Below are 20,120 nucleotides of genomic sequence, written 5' to 3' on the forward strand. Positions count from 1 at the left end.
CAGCAAGCTGGGCTGAGGACTCCTCAAGCTGCCTGCTCTCTCCCCTTTTCCCTTCCTCTTCCACTTGTAAGGACTCTTGTCACTACCCTGGGCCCACCTGGGTAACCTAGGCTCTTCTCCCATCCCAAGGTCAGCTATTTAGAAAACTTAATCCCACTTACAACCTTTAATTCTCCTTTGTAGGTAACCAAACATATTCACATGTTCGCATTTTAAGTACACTGGCCTCTTGGGAGGACCATGATTCTCCTCACCGTAGGCACTAAGCCTGCAATTTGAGCAAGAGCCACCAGGGGGCAAAGTGACTTCATTTCAGCTTCACAATCCAAATAGGCTCACTCTAGAGGCCAGACTGGGAAAAACAAACAAACAAACAAACAAACAAAAAACATAGCCAGACATTTCCACTCTGTCGTGTCATTGTTTTTCCCCAGTAAAAAGTAGGACTTTATTGAAACAACAAGAGACACATCCATTATTTTATATTACGCCACACGCCCACCAGCGAGAAACTCAGCATTGTGAAACGTCTTCACGTGCGACCTAAGGAGGTGGCAGGCGCCTCGGGAAACTTGGGGCAGCAAGGGGGTCTGTAGCAAGAAAACGCATGGCCTGGATGTTGGGGCCTCAGCGCTCGCCCCTGCCCTGCCCCTGAGACGCTGGCAGGACCCCTCCCGTCCGGAGACCTCCATTTCCCCATCTTCAAAGTGGAGAGTTGTTCAGCATGGGTTCCTCCAGGAGGAAATTCCAGCGCCAAGCTGGAGACTGGGGGGACCCCCAACCTCCACCCCCCCACCCCCCCACACACACCTGCTCTGTGAGGTCACAGTGGCAACAGCTCCATGTGACCCTGCCAGGTTCCACAGGGTATACTTCTCAGTACCTGTGAGTACTGAGGGCTGCGGCCACGACCCCTCCCTCCTCGCCGACTCCCGGAAAGCCCCACCACCGTCCCCCATCCCAGAGAAGGAAATCAATGCCTCGGTCCTCAAGGAGCCCCAGGGACCCGTGTGACCCCCCTGAAGAGGGGGCCCACCCCTGTAGGGACCACAGGCCCAGGAGGTGAGAAGAGTGGCCCTTCCCTCTGCCTCTCTGCCCTCCCTGCGGAGGTGAGAGGGTGTTACCGCCTGCACCTGACGGGTGCAGCCACTGGGGTCAGGGAGGTTTGACAGTGGCTTTCCAGCCAGCAAGGGACGGAGCCGTCAGCCTGTCAGCCTGGGGTTTTTTGTTTGTTTGTTTGTTTTGTATTTTTCTGAAGCTGGAAATGGGGAGAGACAGTCAGACAGACTCCCACATGCGCCCGACCGGGATCCACCCGGCACGCCCACCAGGGGCGACGCTCTGCCTACCAGGGGGCGATGCTCTGCCCCTCCCGGGCGTCGCTCTGTTGCGACCAGAGCCACTCTAGCGCCTGGGGCAGAGGCCAAGGAGCCATCCCCAGCGCCCGGGCCATCTTTGCTCCAATGGAGCCTTGGCTGCGGGAGGGGAAGAGAGAGACAGAGAGGAAGGAGAGGGGGAGGGGTGGAGAAGCAGATGGGCGCTTCCCCTGTGTGCCCAGGCCGGGAATCAAACCCAGGTCCCCCGTACGCCAGGCCGACACTCTACCACTGAGTCAACCAGCCAGGGCCCAGCCTGGGTTTTTGAGCTCCCACTGTGTGCCAGGCGCTGGCCAGGTGCTGGGAGCCCAGGGTAGCACCGGGATTTCGGGTCAGCAGACCCTAGTCTCTCCCTGACTCCCAGCGAACTTCTTTGCAACTCACTTTCTCCGTCTGGAACATGATGGGGAGCGTTCCTTGTGGATTCTAAAACGCCACCGTGACTCTTGTCAGCCCCAGGGTCGTCCAGCGAGGCCGGAACGTCAACAGGACGACAGAGGAGTGCTTGCCAAGCATGAGTATGCAGGGAGGGGCGAGGGGAGCCCTGGGGCCTTTGGGGACAGCAAGGGACTGAGGCTCGGAGGTGGCAGAGGGGCAACCCCGGGTCGCCTGGCAAAGGACAGGGCGTGGGGCAGGGGTGATCGCGCTGAGCCCCGGGTGCTCCTCCCCAGGTAGCTGCAGGCACCGCGTCCCACGGGCCAGCAGTGACCTCCCGGCCCTGTGTTCTCTGCAGATAATGCCTTCATGTTGCCGCTCCGTCTCAACACCACCCCATCGCCAGGCCTGACTCAGTGTATCCTGGCGTGTGTATGTACGTATGTCCTGAGGAGCCACCTCAGGCCAGGCGACCTGGGCTGAGCCCCGTGCTGGGCTGCACAGCAGCGAGGGAGCCGCAGGTCGAGCTCTGGGGGGCTTCCCATCAGAGGTGTCGGGGGTCTCATTCTGCCCAGCATCTCTCTGGCGGCTGGAAAAGCGGAGTGAGAGGGAGAATTGCATTTTGGGGGAGGAGCTGACTGCCACCCCCACCCCCCATTTTGACACCAGCCTGGCCATGGCGTCAGAACACTGTGTGTGTGTGTGGGGGGGGGGTCCCAGGAATGATCTGACGCAACTCCCCCTCACCTCGGATTGCCTACAGGTCAGCCTTCTCCTTTGGCGCTCCCTCACCCACCCCTCCACATACTCATCCCCAAAGTCACGTGTCCAACCATCTGTCCACGTACCTGTCTGTCGTAACCTCCATGCACCGCATTAGCTCCTCCAGCCATCCCCCGAGTCATCCATTGACGCAGCCATGACTTCATTCTCTAATATTCACATCCACCCAGTCACTGGCACACCCGTGCTCGACCCTCCCTCACATTCTCCCAGTCCTCTCGGCCACCTTCCTAGTCCCCGTCTCCCACGCCACCCTCTTACCCGCTCCCCATCCACTCGTGTGCCCTCCCATCTCCTCATCCGTCCCATTTCCTACTATGGCCTCGCTCCACGCTGGGCGATGCTGGGTACCCAAGATGAGCCAGACGAGGACCCTGTCCCTGAGAAGCTCCCAGTGTCCAGGAATGGGCCAGATTTGTGTGTGCTGCTCCCGTGTCACTATTAAGTATATAAACTGTCCATTGGAGGCAATACTCACCTATAGGACTCACACTCACTCCAACCTGGCCCTTGCTCGTACTGCAGCAGGGCTGCCCGGGCTCAACAAGCAAGTTGAGGAAGTCTCCCAGCTCCAGGGTCTCCCTACAGCTCCAGGGTCTCCCCACAGCTCCAGGGTCTCCCTACAGCTCCAGGGTCTCCCCCCAGCTCCAGGGTCTCCCTACAGCTCCAGGGTCTCCCCCCAGCTCCAGGGTCTCCCCCCGGGCCCAGGGTCTCCCTACAGCTCCAGGGTCTCCCCCCGGGCCCAGGGTCTCCCTACAGCTCCAGGGTCTCCCCCCAGCTCCAGGGTCTCCCCCCAGGCCCAGGGTCTCCCTACAGCTCCAGGGTCTCCCCCCAGGCCCAGGGTCTCCCTATAGCTCCAGGGTCTCCCCCCAGCTCCAGGGTCTCCCCCCGGGCCCAGGGTCTCCCTACAGCTCCAGGGTCTCCCCCCAGACTCAGGGTCTCCCTACAGCTCCAGGGTCTCCCTACAGCTCCAGGGTCTCCCCCCAGCTCCAGGGTCTCCCCCCGGGCCCAGGGTCTCCCCCCAGGCTCAGGGTCTCCCTACAGCTCCAGGGTCTCCCCCCAGCTCCAGGGTCTCCCCCCAGCTCCAGGGTCTCCCTACAGCTCCAGGGTCTCCCCCCAGCTCCAGGGTCTCCCCCCGGGCCCAGGGTCTCCCTACAGCTCCAGGGTCTCCCCCCGGGCCCAGGGTCTCCCCCCAGCTCCAGGGTCTCCCCCCAGCTCCAGGGTCTCCCTACAGCTCCAGGATCTCCCCACAGCTCCAGGGTCTCCCCACAGCTCCAGGGTCTCCCTACAGCTCCAGGGTCTCCCCACAGCTCCAGGGTCTCCCCACAGCTCCAGGGTCTCCCCCCAGGCCCAGGGTCTCCCTACAGCTCCAGGGTCTCCCCCCGGGCCCAGGGTCTCCCTACAGCTCCAGGGTCTCCCCCCAGGCTCAGGGTCTCCCTACAGCTCCAGGGTCTCCCCCCAGGCCCAGGGTCTCCCTACAGCTCCAGGATCTCCCCACAGCTCCAGGGTCTCCCCACAGCTCCAGGGTCTCCCTACAGCTCCAGGGTCTCCCCACAGCTCCAGGGTCTCCCCACAGCTCCAGGGTCTCCCCCCAGGCCCAGGGTCTCCCTACAGCTCCAGGGTCTCCCCCCAGGCTCAGGGTCTCCCTACAGCTCCAGGGTCTCCCCCCAGGCCCAGGGTCTCCCTACAGCTCCAGGGTCTCCCCACAGCTCCAGGGTCTCCCCCCAGGCCCAGGGTCTCCCTACAGCTCCAAGGTCTCCCCCCAGGCCCAGGGTCTCCCCACAGCTCCAGGGTCTCCCTACAGCTCCAGGGTCTCCCCCCAGCTCCAGGGTCTCCCCCCAGCTCCAGGGTCTACCCCCAGGCCCAGGATCTCCCCCCAGCTCCAAGGTCTCCCCCCAGGCCCAGAACACCCAGTAAGTAGTTGTGGAATAAGAACAAGGCAGCAACAACTCCCTGATCTTCTGTCTCCGCAGCCTGGATCACCTGCCTGGCCTGCTTCCTGAGGACTCAGGCCCACCAAGTTCTATTCAACACCTGCAGGTGGGCAGGGCAGGGGCAGATGAGGGAAGGGAGGGGGAGCTAGAAACATGCAGCTGGTGACCATGGCTGCAGCCTCGCTGGTTGGAACTTCCCTTTGATCTCCAGATCAGATAAGTGATCCCACACCTGGCTGGCTTGTATCAGATCCCCTCGCCCCAGAACCCACTGTGGCTCCCCATGGCTCCATCACCTCAGCTGGCAGCCCTTTGAAATCCTAGCCCTCCCTTTCTCTCTGGGCTGACCTCATTCTGCTTCCTGCTGTGGATCCACTGGGCCAGCAAGGAAAGGGTTCTCCCTTCCCAGTCTTTCTATTCCGACCTGCACACCTGCGCACACGCTGTGTTTTCTACCTGGAATGCCCGTCCACCCCTTCCCTGTACCCTTCCTGCCCCGGCCAACGCCTCTGAATTCTGGAAAAGCTTTCCACCTCGTTCATTCACTCGAAGTTTACAGGCTACATGTTTTTTTTAATGCCTACCCTGGGCTCAGCCTTGGCCCCCCACCACTCACGAGCTCCCAGTTGGGTGAGGAAGGCAGACACCAAAAACAGGTGAGACTCGGGAGTGTGAGTCTGGAGGCTGTAGGAGGAGGGGACGTGTGAGCTGAATCCAGAGGAGGCGTTCCCCAGGAGAGAAGACAGGAGAGAGCCAGTAGTGTGCAGAAGGAGAAAGGGAGTGATAAGGGCCTGGGGACCATGCGAGTTGATCTCTGATGGCCCCGAATGCTGGGATACCTGCTTTCAATCCTCTGTGATGCTATGGAGCCACTGAACAGGGCCGGCACCCTGAAGAGGGGGTCCCTGCCCAGGGAAGGACACGGCCCTCAGGGCGGGAAAGAGCCGAAGGCCAGGCGGCGACTGGCCAGCCTGCGCAAAGCCCTGTCTCTCTTTTTTTTTTTTTTTTTTTTTGTATTTTTTGAAGCTAGAAACCGGGAGAGACAGTCAGACAGACTCCCGCATGCGCCCGACCGGGATCCACCCGGCACGCCCACCAGGGGTGACGCTCTGCCCACCAGGGGGCGATGCTCTGCCCCTCCGGGGCGTCACTCTGCCGCGACCAGAGCCACTCTAGCGCCTGGGGCAGAGGCCAAGGAGCCATCCCCAGCGCCCGGGCCATCTTTGCTCCAATGGAGCCTTGGTTGCGAGAGGGGAAGAGAGAGACAGAGAGGAAGGAGAGGGGGAGGGGTGGAGAAGCAGATGGGCGCTTCTCCTGTGTGCCCTGGCCGGGAATCGAACCCGGGACTTCTACACGCCAGGCCGACGCTCTACCACTGAGCCAACCAGCCAGGGCAAGCCCTGTCTCTCTTTGATGGCTGCGTCTCTGTCTCCCAGATGCAAGCTGCTCTTCCAGAAGCTCATGGAAAAGACAGGTGTCCTGGTCCTCTGTGCTCTGGGTGCGTCTGCAGGGCCCTGCCCCCTCCTGGGTGGAGGGATCGTCCATCCTGGGGAGGGCAAGAATGAGGGCCCTAGCACTGGTTTTGTGACACTGAATGAAATACCACCCCTCTGTGAGCCTCAGTTTCCCCATCTGTCTAATTCGTGCTGCTGTGAGGATTAAATTAAATAACCAGGAAACATTTTTCGAAAGCTAAGAAAAGCTTTTGAAACAGTAAAACTCTCCCCAAACCATGTTGTGATGATTATTAGTCTCTCTTCTCTCTGGGTTTCTATGGCTTTTATATAGCCGCCACCACCACCAGCTCTCGTTACCTAGTTCCCACCCACGTCACTGCTCCCACCCCCATCACTGCTCCCACCCACGTCATAGCTCCCGCGTCCTAGCTCCTACCCCCATCACTGCTCCCACCCCCGTCCTAGCTCCCACCCCCGTCACTGCTCCCACCCCCGTCACTGCTCCCACCCCCATCACTGCTCCCACCCCCGTCCTAGCTCCTACCCCCATCACTGCTCCCACCGACGTCACTGCTCCCACCCCCGTCCTAGCTCCCACCCCCATCACTGCTCCCACCCCCATCACTGCTCCCACCCCCGTCACTGCTCCCACCCCCGTCCTAGCTCCCACCCCCGTCACTGCTCCCACCCACATCACTGCTCCCACCCCCGTCACTGCTCCCACCCCCGTCCTAGCTCCCACCCCCGTCACTGCTCCCACCCCCGTCCTAGCTCCCACCCCCATCACTGCTCCCACCCCCGTCACTGCTCCCACCCACGTCACTGCTCCCACCCCCGTCACTGCTCCCACCCCCGTCCTAGCTCCTACCCCCGTCACTGCTCCCACCCATGTCACTGCTCCCACCCCCGTCACTGCTCCCACCCCCGTCCTAGCTCCCACCCCCGTCCTAGCTCCCACCCCCGTCACTGCTCCCACCCCCGTCGCTGCTCCCACCCCCGTCGCTGCTCCCACCCCCGTCACTGCTCCCACCCACGTCACTGCTCCCACCCACGTCACTGCTCCCACCCCCGTCACTGCTCCCACCCACGTCACTGCTCCCACCCACGTCATAGCTCCCACCCCCGTCACTGCTCCCACCCACGTCACTGCTCCCACCCACGTCACTGCTCCCACCCACGTCATAGCTCCCCGGTCCTAGCTCCCACCCCATCACTGCTCCCACCAAAGTGTTCCACTCAGTCGTTTTTGTTACATTCACAAGGTTGTGCCTTCCTCAGCACTATCAAATTCCAGTGTCCCCCTACCCCAAAAGCAGCTCCCCAGTCACCCATGCCCCAGACCCACACACCACGAATCTATTTTCTGTCTTCATGGATATGCCAATTCTGGACATTTCCTATATAAATGGAGTCATTCACTATGTGGTCTTTGTGGCTTCTTTAACTTACGGTTGTTTCCAGAGTTCACCCACGTTGTAGCATATAGGAGCCTGTCACTTCTCTTTAAGGCTGAATGAAAGGATGTGCCACATTTAGCTGGTCCCCTGACAGATATTACGGTGGTTCCATATCTTTGGCTATTATTAATAATGCTGCTATGAGTGTCCCTGTAAAGTTTTTGTGTGAACACGGGTCTTCAGTTCTCCTGGGTATATATCTAAGCGTAGAATTGTCGGGTCATATGGTAACCCTGTGTTTATCCAAGGAATTGCCGAACTGCTTTCCGCGGTGACTGTGCCGTTTATGTTCCCAGCAGTGGCATGTGAGGGTTTCAATTTCTCCACATCCTCGCCATCACTTGTTATTGTTTGCCTTAGTTTAGCCATCCGCGTGGATGAACAGTGGTGTCTCACTGTGGTTTTTATTTCATTTCTCTAATGATTAGTGAGTGAGCATCAGTATATCTTTGTTGGAGAAATGTCTATTCAGATCTTTGCCCATTTTTTTAAATGTTTATTTATTGATTTTAGGGAGAGAGGAAGGAAGAGAGAGAGAGAGACAGGAACATCAATCTGTTCCTGTATGTACCCGGACCAGGGATCGAGCCAGCAACCTCTGTACTTTGGGACGATGCTCCAACCAACTGAGCTATCTGGCCAGGGCCTTTGCCCATTTTTAAATTGAGCTATTGGACTTTTTAATATTAAGTTGTAAGAGTTTCTTACGTAGTCTGAAGACCCTTACCGGATATATGATTTGCAAATATTTTCTCTCATTCTATTGGTTGTCTTTTTACTTTCTTTTTAAATTTTTTATTTATTGATTTTAGAGAGAGAAGAAGGGAGAGGGAGAGGGAGAGATTCATTTTCTCATTTATTTACGGATTTGTTGATTTCCATATGTGCCGCGAAGGGGGATCAAACCTGTAACCTTCGTGTATCTGGACAATGCTCTAACACACTGAGCTATATCCAACCAGGCTTCTTTTCACTTTCTTGATAGTGTCCCTCCCTTGAAGCACAAAATTTTTTAATTTTGATGAAGTCGATTTATCTGTTTTCCTTTGTCATTTGTGTTTTTGGTGCGACAGCTAAGAAAACATTGCCTAATCCAACGCTCTGAAGATTTACTCTCATATTTTCTTCTAAGATGTTTATACTCTTAACCCTTACATTGAGATCCACGATCCATTTTTGAGTTAATTTTTGCTTATGGTGTGAGGTAAGACTCCAACTTCATCCTTCTGAATATAAATGTCCAGTTGTTTCAACATCATTTATTGGAAAGTATGTTTACCCCCACTGAGTTGCCTTGGCACCCTGATTGAAAATTATTTGACCGTAAACGGGAGGATTTATTTCTGGACTCTCCGTTCTATTCCGTTGACCTCTTTATCTATCTCTTTGCCAGTACTACCCTGGGTTAATTGCTATAGCTTTGTAGTAAGTTTTGAAAGCTAGAAGTATTCTTTTTTTTTTTTTTCATTTTTCCGAAGCTGGAAACGGGGAGGCAGACAGACTCCCGCATGCGCCCAACCGGGATCCACCCGGCATGCCCACCAGGGGGCGATGTTCTGCCCCTCTGGGGCGTCGCTCTGTTGCATCCAGAGCCATTCTAGCGCCTGAGGCAGAGGCCACAGAGCCATCCCCAGCGCCCGGGCCATCTTTGCTCCAATGGAGCCTTGGTTGCAGGAGGGGAAGAGAGAGACAGAGAGGAAGGAGAGGGGGAGGGGTGGAGAAGTAGATGGGTGCTTCTCCTGTGTGCCCTGGCTGGGAATCGAACCCGGGACTCCTGCACGCCAGGCCGACGCTCTACCACTGAGCCAACCGGCCAGGGCCGCTAGAAGTATTCTTTTCAAGATTGTTTTGGCTCTTGTGAGTCCCTTATGTTTCAATATGAATTTTAGAATCAACTTTTCCATTTCTGTAACAATAAAAAAAAATGTCATTGGGAGTTTGATAGAGGAATCAGTGGAAAGTACTTCTCACTATTATTAAGGTGTTAATCATACCAAGTCTTCCAATTCATGAACATGGCTGGATTTCTATTATTGATGGATATCTCTATGTCTTTAACTTCTTTCAACAATATTTTATAGCTTTCAGAGTGTAAACTTTGCACTGCTTTTGTTAAACTTATTCCTAAGTATTTTATTCTGTGAAATGTATTGGAAGTGAAATTGTTTTCTTCGTTTTATTTTCCAGTTGTTCATTGTGAGTCTTTAGAAGTAGAAATGATTTTTGTATACTGCTCTTGTATTCTGCAACCTTGCTGAACTCATTTCTTACTTCTGCTACTGGGCAAGACATACAGTCTTGAAGACTTTAGGATTCTACATGCAAGATCATGTCATCTGCCTTTACTTCCTTTTTCTTGTCTAGTGGACCTGGCTGGACCCCCCCTGGACAATGTTAAATAGCAATGGCAAGAGCAGACATCCCCATCTTGTTTCTGATCTGAGGAAGAAAGCATCCAGTCTTCGATAATGTTAACCGTGGGCTTTTATCAATGGCCTTTATCAGATCAAAGACATTCCTTTCTATTTCTAGTTGGTTGTTTTCATTTGAACAACAAATCGGTTTTGAAGGATTTTATTAATGGCTTCAACAGTAAGATTTCAGGCAACACAGGCCTCACAAAATGTAGGGAAGAACACCCCCTTTTTCTCCTCCTTTCCAATTATCCCCAGTAGGGTCAGGTAAGGGGGGAGAGAAGAGGAGACATGGGCTATTTAATTTATGTGAGACGCCTTGCATGTATGACTTTATTCAGTCATAAAGTGGATGTTACTAGTATCCCATCTTACAGATGAAGAAACTGAGGTATAGAGATGTTAAGTAACTTCTCCCAAAGTTGCACAATGTTAGTAAGAAGCAAAGTTGGGATTTGAACCCCGATGCCCTAACTCCAGACCTTAAGCTTGTAACCTTTCATCTTAAATGGCTCGTTCTCACTCCTCCGGCCCCGCAGGATTCTGGATGTGTTCCATGCACTTACCATCCAAAGTGGAAGTCTGGCAGGTGAGTGTGTACCCTCTGCAGCCCCACCGCCGACTGGCCTCTCCCCAGTCAATGTCAACTCTATAAGCTCCTCTCACCCTCCCCACACCTGGACCCTAATCAGTTCCTGGCTCATCCTAGCTCCAAGTCTCTGCCTTTGCCATGCCACTGACCTGGAGCCCGTCTGAATTTCAAAGACCAGGTGTCATATTCTCTCCTCCTGGATGCCTCCACTGTCTGTCACTCCCAGAGATCACCCGTCTCTTCTTTATCAAGGCCCCCCCACATAAAGTGGGATGGTGAGGACAGGGAACACATTTCTCTACTCAAGGCAGTTTGTTCTGCTCCAATAAGAGGAGACCATTTGCCATGCGGTTCCTGGGGACAAAGGAGGAGGGAAGCAGTGGCCAGAACTCCCTGTCTGAGGACAGCAAAGAGTCTCAGAAGGACTAGAGAGACAGGGCACCTGATGGGCCTGTCCCTCCTTCTTTCATTCTCTCCTTATGAGTTCTTTCATCTCCAAAATCCAGCTAATATGTCACCTCCTCCAGAAACACCCCAAGGCAGAGGTGGTCACATTGCCCTCTCGCCTCTCACAATTTTCTGTCATCATGACTATTTCCCTTGAAGGCAGAGCCAGGTCTTATTCTTTCCAGCCATGTCTGTCTCAGGGCCAAGCACAGAGTTGCCACTACCAGCGTTGGATGACAGGATGGCCATTGGGAGTGTGAATGGAGAAATATGGATGGGAAGGTGAAAATGATGGATGTAAGGGTTGAGGAAAATATTGGGGGGAGGAATAAATGGATAAACGAATGGAAAAATGGATGGTTGAAAAAATGGAGAGATAGTAAGGCAGACGGAATATATGGGTGGGTAAATGGATGGATGGTTGAATGGGAGGATAGGTAGTTAGGATGATAAATGGATGGATGGATGGGATAAATGGATTGATGAGAGGGTCACTAGGTAAGGTAAGGTTGACGGATGGCAGTGTAGATGGATGAAGACGGTTCAATAAATGGAGTAGATGGATGGAAGAGGGTAGATGGATGGGATGGTGAGAGAGTGGAAAGGTAGATGAATGTGGATGTGGATGGATGGATGGATGGATGGGCTAAAGGGAAGGTAAGTTGGATTTTGAACAGATGGTAGATGAATGGACAGATGGAAGAGTAAATAAGAAAGTAGATGAGTGAACAGATTTATGGCTGTGGAGAATGCATGAATGAAGCTCTATTGGGCCCAGATTAGACCAGCTGATGGAGACCCCTTGCTTCCTCCACACCCCACCAGGATGACAGCATAAACAGTCCACTGCAGAGCTTGAGGTAAGGAGAATCTGCTGAATAGTTCTAGTAACAGTGAAGAACCAGAGCTAGAGCCAGGACCTGGGATATAAGAACTAACAGTGTGGACTCTGAAGTCAGACCAACCTGGGTTTAAATCCCTGCTCCCATACTTCCTACCTCGGCTAAACTTTGGCAAAATACTCTACCTCTCTGGGCCTTTGCCTCCTTATTTATGAAACGAGGCGTAACACCCACCTTGCTCTGGATAGTTATGGGTATTAAAGAAAATATAAATCCTGGCCCCTAGTTAGTGCTCACAAAAGACAACTGAGAAGAATTTTAACCAACAAGATACCACAAGGTGGTAGCATCCTTAATTGCCGATAAAACATTCAGGAATATTTGGAAAGAATGAACAGGGCTCAAGACTATTCCAAGCGGGAGAAAGAGCATGAGTCAGGTTTCAGAGATAAGAACCTGGACACGTCCGGGGGGGGGGGGGGGCAGGGGAATGGGGAAACGTGAAGCTAGTTCTTAGCGGCCTGACGGGTAAGGGTGGAAACTGAGGGTGACGATAGCATCACCAACCAGTCAGTCCATGTTCTCGCTCCTTCCCGGTCAGGATGTATCAGGAGAAGGTGCGCCATCACACTGGGGAAATCCAGGATCTCCGAGGCAACATAAGCCGGCTCATCGCCAAGCTCCAGGAGATGGAAGCCATGTCAGATGAGGTGAGATGCGGGCCATCCTGCCCCCAAACACCCGACTTCTCTGAATGATGTCCTGCTTCCTATAGCCCAAGTTCAGGGGGAGCACATTGCCCAATTACTTCCTGAAAAAGAGAGAAATAAGAGGTATATTTATTTTTTTAAGAATGTGCATGTTTGAAAATGTCTTTATCCTGCCCTTACGCTTGATTGACAGTTTGGCTGGGTATAGAATTATAGATAGGAAATAGACTTTCCTCTGAGAATTTTGAAGGAAGTTCACTGTTGTGTTTACTGTTGAGAAACCTAAAGGCACTTTTATTATTGGTCCTTTGAGTGTGGTCTGTTTTTTCATCCATGGGAGTTTGTAGGATATTGTTTTTTTAATCCTCAGTGTTCTATAGCTAACGTACTTGGAGGGTGCTGAGTATCATCAGATCTATGGATTGATGTTTTTCAATAATTTTGGAAAATTCTTAGCTATTATCTCTTAAAATACCTACGAAGTCACACAGCATCACTTCTGCCATAATCACAGGCTGATGGGGAGGGAACTTAAGTCCCACCTCTCAATGGGAAGAGCATCAAAGTTGCCTTGAAGAAGAGCGTGGAATGGGAGACCTCCTTGCAGCCATTTTTGGAAAATCTGATCTGCTAAATCTGTGAAGAGTCCAATCAAAATACCATCCTGCATCTACTGAGCACCGAGTTTATCTGGCAGGAGAGTGTAGTGGCTAAGAACCTGCACTCCAGAACCAAACTGCCTGGCTGTTCCTCTTGCCAGCTGTGTGATCTTGGACAAGTTATCCTTTTGTGCCTCGTCTATAAAATGGGGATAACAATAACAGAGACCTCCTAGGGTTGCTGTGTAGAAATCAGAGTGAATGAATGTGATACTGGGGAGTCCTGGCACATAGTGACCCTAAGTCTAATCTTCACAACACTGGGAGGTAGACATGATTGTCATCCCATCTTACAGATGAGAAAATCGAGGCTCAGACAGGCAGTAACTAGCCCAGGTGCCACAGCAGAAAAGGTCTGTCTGATGCCAGGCTCCCCTGCCCTTAGCTTCACCGAGACTCCATCATTCCCTCATCTGACACCTCGTCACAGTGGGTCTGAGAGCACTGAGTAACCGCAGTGGGTCGGGGAGGGGCGGCTCTGTGTGGCCTGGGCTCCCTCCCAGAAGAGTGACTGCGTGGTCCACATGCGTTGTCCACAGGCAGGGGTAAGCTGTTAGGGGCAGTGTTGTGCAATTGCTGGTCACCTGTAGGAACAGACCAGTGCACGGCTTGTGTTTTCTGCCTCTTCAGCAAAAAATGGCCCAGAAAATAATGAAGATGATACAAGGAGACTACATTGAAAAGCCGGACTTCGCCCTGAAGTCGATAGGTAAGTGATCCCCTTCCCCACACCGCCGCCCTCAAGTTTCCACAGAAACTCTTCAGGGGGCAGATTTCATTTCTGGTCTGGTGCGTCCCCTGCTGCTGGGAGGTCAGCAGAGCTGGCCCTGCCCTGGTTGCGGTGGGAGGGGGGATAAACCAATAAAAACCAACAAAGGCCCAACGACAGGAGTTGGTGCTTCAGAAAAGTAGAGCAGGTGGCTGGGATAGAGGGAACCTGGGCGGGGGCGGGGGGACACTTGGGTTGAAACCTGGTGAGGAGGGAAACGCTCTCCAGAAAAAGGGGGGACCAACGTGAAGGGTGACCCCCCTGAGAACACAGCAGGAGCGGGAGGGCACGCGGGAGGAAGTGCGGTGTGGCCGGCAAGGCGGACCCGCTGCCCGGGGAGCCACCGGCTGACCCAGGCACCCTCAGGCCCAAGGGGGTGTGGGGTCGGAGGGCCTCAGCTCGCCTCCCGGGGCCAGAGGTCCCTCCCCTGGGACATGGGTGTGAGAAGAGCCGCAGTCATGGCGACGTGAGTGCTGACTCGGCGCCAGGCACTGCTGGTCAGACATTTTGGGGTGTTAACTCACCTGCCCCTTACGACAACCTTATGAGGTAGATGCTATCTATCAGGAGCTTTGCTGCTGTTACTATGATAGTTCCCATTTCCCAGAGAAGACCACTGAGGTCCAGAGAGGGCCAGAGACTCCTCTCAAGTGCACTGGGCACAGAGTCAGTGCCCGATCAGTGAGGCTCCCCCCACCAGGCAGAAGCCAGGACTGCTCGGCTGAGACCCCCCACACACCCCCACCTCCCACACAGGGGCCTCCATCGACTTTGAGCAAACATCGGCCACGTACGCGCACGACAAGGCTCGCTCCTACTGGAACTGGATCCGGCTGTGGAACTACGCACAGCCCCCGGACGTGATCCTCGAGGCAGGTGGTGGTCAGGGGCCTGGGGGGCGCTGCTGAGGTTGGGGGTGAGAGCGAAGGGAACAGGGCCTGCGGCAGGGTCAGGGGGCGATGCAGGAGACAGAGATGGGGCACGGGCGGGGGGCAGAGCAAGGCGGCGGTTGATAAGGTTGGGGGAGAAGGCAGGGGCAAGTTCAGGAGGTAAGGACAAGCAGCAGGGGCCACTGGGGGGCTGGGCAGTAGCAGGAGACAGGCACAGGGGTAGGGGACAGCCTGCTTTAGCACTAGAAGGGCCCCCCCAGTCCTAAAGACTGAGGGTCAGAGAACCCTCAGGGCCCTGAGCAGACACCCATCCTCACTGAGCTGGGCTGAGGGGAAGACAAATAACACTTGCTGCCTGCAATCTGGGGGGCTTCCTGGAGTTGGTGGCACTCAAGCCAAGCTTTGTAGACAGTCAGAATCTGGCTCATTCAAGGAGGTCAGCGGAGGTCTAGGGGAGCAAGGGTGGAGTGAGGAATCCGTCCTCACCGCCCACCTAGCATAACCCCCATTGCACCTGCCTCTTCCAGCCCAACGTGACGCCCGGCAACTGCTGGGCCTTCTCGGGTGACCGTGGCCAGGTGACCATCCGACTGGCCCAGAAGGTCTACCTCTCCAACCTGACCCTGCAGCATATCCCCAAGACCATCTCACTGTCAGGCAGCCTGGACACAGCCCCCAAGGACTTTGTCATCTACGTGAGCATGCCCTGGCAGGGAGCAGTGTTTACCCATAGGGACAGCCCCAGGGTGGTGGCATTCCAGGCACTGTGGCAAACTACGCCTCTCAAGCAGGCGAGAGGGGCTGGAGAGGCTTCGTTCAGGCTGGGCATGGCCAGGGTTGGAGTCAGACTGCAGCCTTCAAGGATGGGGAGAAACAGCTACTCTATTTCAATCCAAGCTTTCAGAACCATTTAGTCCTCAGAGACTGCTGAGCCCCATGTCACTGATAAGGACACTGAGGTCCAGAGGAAAGTAAGGTTAACACCAAAATCCTCCAAGTCAGTTAAAAGCAGAGTTAGAAGCAGACCCTCAGCCTTCTAACTCCCAGTCCAGTGCTCTTTTCTTTCCATTACTCTGTACTGCAGCAGAATGGTTCCCAGATAGGTAGGGAGCTCCCCATCCTGGGAGGTATGCAAGTCTCCGCTGGAGGGTGGCAGCACTCTCTGAAAGTCCTGCCTGTACCTGACACTTTCTTCCTGGTTCTGAGTCCACAGGGCATGGAAGGCTCCCCCAGGGAAGAAGTGTTTCTGGGGGCGTTTCAGTTTCAGCCAGAAAACGTCATTCAGACGTTCCAGCTGCAGGTATCTACTGGACAGATCTGCCCCACTGTGCACCTACTGTACGCACACTGCGGGCTTACCCCAGGGGACCGACTGGACAAATCTGCCCACTGTGCACCTACTGTACGCACACTGCGGGCTTACCCCAGGGGGCCGACTGGAGAAATCTGCCCACTGTGCACCTACTGTACGCACACTCCGTGCTGGCTTACCCCAGGGGACCGACTGGAGAAATCTGCCCACTGTGCACCTACTGTACGCACACTCCGTGCTGGCTTACCCCAGGGGGCCGACTGGAGAAATCTGCCCACTGTGCACCTACTGTACGCACACTCCGTGCTGGCTTACCCCAGGGGGCCGACTGGAGAAATCTGCCCACTGCGCACCTACTGTACGCACACTGCGGGCTTACCCCAGGGGACCGACTGGAGAAATCTGCCCACTGCGCACCTACTGTACGCACACTCAATGCAGGCTTACCCCAGGGGGCCGACTGGAGAAATCTGCCCACTGCGCACCTACTGTACGCACACTCAATGCAGGCTTACCCCAGGGGACCGACTGGAGAAATCTGCCCACTGTGCACCTACTGTACGCACACTGCGGGCTTACCCCAGGGGACCGACTGGAGAAATCTGCCCACTGCGCACCTACTGTACGCACACTGCGGGCCGGGCTTACCCCAGGGGACCGACTGGAGAAATCTGCCCACTGCGCACCTACTGTACGCACACTCAATGCAGGCTTACCCCAGGGGGCCGACTGGAGAAATCTGCCCACTGCGCACCTACTGTACGCACACTCAATGCAGGCTTACCCCAGGGGACCGACTGGAGAAATCTGCCCACTGTGCACCTACTGTACGCACACTGCGGGCCGGGCTTACCCCAGGGGACCGACTGGAGAAATCTGCCCACTGTGCACCTACTGTACGCACACTCAATGCAGGCTTACCCCAGGGGACCGACTGGAGAAATCTGCCCCACTGCGCACCTACTGTACGCACACTCAATGCAGGCTTACCCCAGGGGACCGACTGGAGAAATCTGCCCACTGTGCACCTACTGTACGCACACTCAATGCAGGCTTACCCCAGGGGACCGACTGGAGAAATCTGCCCACTGTGCACCTACTGTACGCACACTGCGGGCCGGGCTTACCCCAGGGGACCGACTGGAGAAATCTGCCCACTGCGCACCTACTGTACGCACACTGCGGGCTTACCCCAGGGGACCGACTGGAGAAATCTGCCCACTGTGCACCTACTGTACGCACACTGCATGCTAGGCTTACCCCAGGGGACCGACTGGAGAAATCTGCCCACTGTGCACCTACTGTACGCACACTCCGTGCGGGCTTACCCCAGGGGGCCGACTGGAGAAATCTGCCCACTGTGCACCTACTGTACGCACACTGCGGGCCGGGCTTACCCCAGGGGGCCGACTGGAGAAATCTGCCCCACTGTGCACCTACTGTACGCACACTCCGTGCGGGCTTACCCCAGGGGGCCGACTGGAGAAATCTGCCCACTGTGCACCTACTGTACGCACACTGCGGGCCGGGCTTACCCCAGGGGACCGACTGGAGAAATCTGCCCCACTGTGCACCTACTGTACGCACACTCCGTGCGGGCTTACCCCAGGGGGCCGACTGGAGAAATCTGCCCACTGTGCACCTACTGTACGCACACTGCATGCCAGGCTTACCCCAGGGGACCGACTGGAGAAATCTGCCCACTGCGCACCTACTGTACGCACACTGCATGCTGACTTACCCCAGGGAGCCTCACCTCACCTCCCAACAGTCCCAGGAGGTGCACAACTGTCCCTGACCCCCTTGCCAGAGAAGGAAACTGAGCCTCAGAGAGAGGGACCTGCTGCCCGGGCCGAGGGAGACCCTGAGGAGACCCATGCAGCCCCCGGCATCTCCCTATCCCCTCGTCCACCCAGAAGCCTTCTCAATGGCAGCAAATGTTGAGCAGGAGGGGCCCATGGGGCTAGGAAGGCTGGCTTACTGTCACACTTAGTATCTTTCCACCGGGTCCAACCATAGTTGGGGAAACTGAGGCCTGGAGGGGCGGAGACAGAAGCAGGACAGGAAGGGTAGCTGCCGGAATGGCCCTGAGACTTGGTGAGCGTCTGGGCTTGGCAGCCGACACTGGCCCAAGTCCTGACCCAACCGCAAATTCTGTGTGGTCTGGGCCATTCCCTTCCTCGCTGGGCCTCAGTTTCCCCCTCTGTAATTCCCTGGTAGGTAGGGACCGTCCAGTCTCGTGCATCCACTGTGTTCCAGGCATCTTGTCTCATGCCCACAGCAACGATGGGAAGCAGATACTGCCACTCCAGTTTACAGAGGGGGATCTAAAGCCCAGAGAGGGGCAGTAGTTTACTCAGGGTCACACAGCACATATATGCCAGAGCCCCAAAGCTGGGACCCTTTTCTAATCACAGTGTGTCTGTCCTTCTGGCCTCAGTGCCTTCCATCCCAGCCCTGGCACATCGACTTGCTGTGTGGTCTTGGACCTGTTTGTTCCCCTCTCTGAGCCTCAGTTTCCCCTTCCTATGAAATGGGTCCATTCATCTCCCAAACGCCCTTCTGGACAGGCACAGTGGGGGCCTAAGGGTGAACGGCCCTGTGTTGGTGACTCTCTTTCAGAACCAGCCCACCCGGACTTTTGGGGCCGTCAAGGTGAAGATCTCGAGCAACTGGGGGAACCCACGCTTCACCTGCCTCTACCGCGTGCGTGTGCACGGCTCTGTGACCCCCCCTAAAGAGCAGCCAGATCCCCTACCCTGAGAGAAAGTAAAGTTTATTCTTCATGCCCCAGCCCAAGTCTGTGTGGCTTTGGCTCCAAAGAGTGAGCGGGGGAGGGGGCTAGCCTTTGATGTCTGACACCACGGTGAGCAATCTTTGATCATGTACTGGGTGCCCAGCCACCCTCACTCCAGCCCTCTGAGGCCCTATTTCATAGAGAGGGGACCATGAAGGCCTCCCAGCAACAAAGTGACTATCCAGAGGTCACGGCCAGCAAACGGCAGCAGCACCAGCATTCAAACCCAGGCTGTCTCACACCTGGATGTGACCCACCTCCCTTGCTTCAAATCAAGCTCTGCCCCTGACCCAAGTGTTACTTTGGGCATGACCCAGCCCTCTTAGGGCCTCAGTGTCCCCATCTGTACAGTGGGGACAGGATTGTGGCTGTTAGACCAGATGAGGTCGGAAATGGGAAATCTCACTTCTGGCCGCCTTGGAATATTGCAACATCATGCAAATAATTTACTGTGTGGCATTAGGCCGGACACACACCTTCTGTGGACCTCAGTTTTGCCCGGTATAAACATTTATTTTCCTTTTTTGTGCAGCAAAAGCTATCAAAAAGTAAAAAGGCAACCCGCAGAATGGTAGGAAATGTTTGCCAATCTTATAGCTGATAAAAAATTAATAGCCAGATTATATATAGAATCCCTGAAATGGCCCCAGGCAGGTGATAGGAGGCCCAGTCCTCCGGGAGGAGGGGGCGTTGCCTCTAAGCAGGGCTCCAGAGTGGGGCAGGCTGGCCCCGCCGGACAGGGCACAGACTGGACCTGCAAGGGAGAGAGCTCCCATGGGCAGGGGCAGGCAGGTGGAGGGGCTGGCACCAGCCCAGCTGGGCATTAGAAGGGCGGATTAATCGGAAGTATGTTTGTTTCCTGGGAGGGCACGCTGGACAGGGCCTGCTCTGGTGCAGAATCCAGCCCTCTGGCCACCTGCCAGGCTCCCCCCCAGCCCCTGGAGCCCTCCTCAGGGCCTGCCCTCCAGTGGTATCCAGTCTGGGTGGGCTTCAAGAGGTCACCTCATATTCCTGCCGTTCCCCGCTCTCCCCACAGCGACCCATAGACCTGGGAGCCACACACGCTCAATCTGGCACCATTCCTGCAATTTCGATAAGAACCATTCTTGTCGTTAGAAAGCCGCACCATGCCGAGGTTTGATGAAACGTGAAGGTGCAGACAGCCTGCTTCCTCCCCCAATGCCCCTCCCAGTCTCACTCCTCCAGCTGTTCTGCAGGTTTCCTTCTGCCGTTTGTCTTTTAACTTTGTTTAAAGTGCTTTTGTTCAAAAGGTTGGATGGGGTGGGGGGGTTTTATTTAGCTAAAT

At 55.2% G+C, this 20,120-nt stretch overlaps 1 protein-coding gene across 1 annotated transcript; it reads left to right on the top strand.

Moving 5' to 3' along the window:
• Positions 1-976: 976 nt before the first annotated feature.
• Positions 977-18,780, top strand: SUN5 (Sad1 and UNC84 domain containing 5). The gene is made up of 13 exons (XM_066237579.1): positions 977-1,062; positions 1,836-1,894; positions 2,110-2,187; positions 4,508-4,574; positions 5,905-5,966; positions 10,336-10,385; positions 11,661-11,695; positions 12,279-12,387; positions 13,677-13,755; positions 14,572-14,687; positions 15,233-15,400; positions 15,919-16,005; positions 18,640-18,780. Exons 1-13 carry the CDS (start codon positions 977-979, stop codon positions 18,778-18,780), a joined length of 1,137 nt encoding a protein of 378 aa, XP_066093676.1.
• The last annotated feature ends 1,340 nt before the right edge of the window (positions 18,781-20,120 follow it).

Source organism: Saccopteryx bilineata, chromosome 6 (assembly GCF_036850765.1).
Source record: "Saccopteryx bilineata isolate mSacBil1 chromosome 6, mSacBil1_pri_phased_curated, whole genome shotgun sequence".
Taxonomy (NCBI): Eukaryota; Metazoa; Chordata; class Mammalia; order Chiroptera; family Emballonuridae; genus Saccopteryx; species Saccopteryx bilineata.

Bases quoted from the DNA above. Each gene is read 5' to 3' on its own strand.
- SUN5 (XM_066237579.1), top strand. From the start codon at position 977: ATGCCTCGGTCCTCAAGGAGCCCCAGGGACCCGTGTGACCCCCCTGAA. The intron at 1,063-1,835 runs GTGAGAAGAGTG...TGTCAGCCCCAG, and splicing joins AGGGACCACAGGCCCAGGAG to GGTCGTCCAGCGAGGCCGGA. The intron at 10,386-11,660 runs GTGAGTGTGTAC...ACACCCCACCAG, and splicing joins CCAAAGTGGAAGTCTGGCAG to GATGACAGCATAAACAGTCC.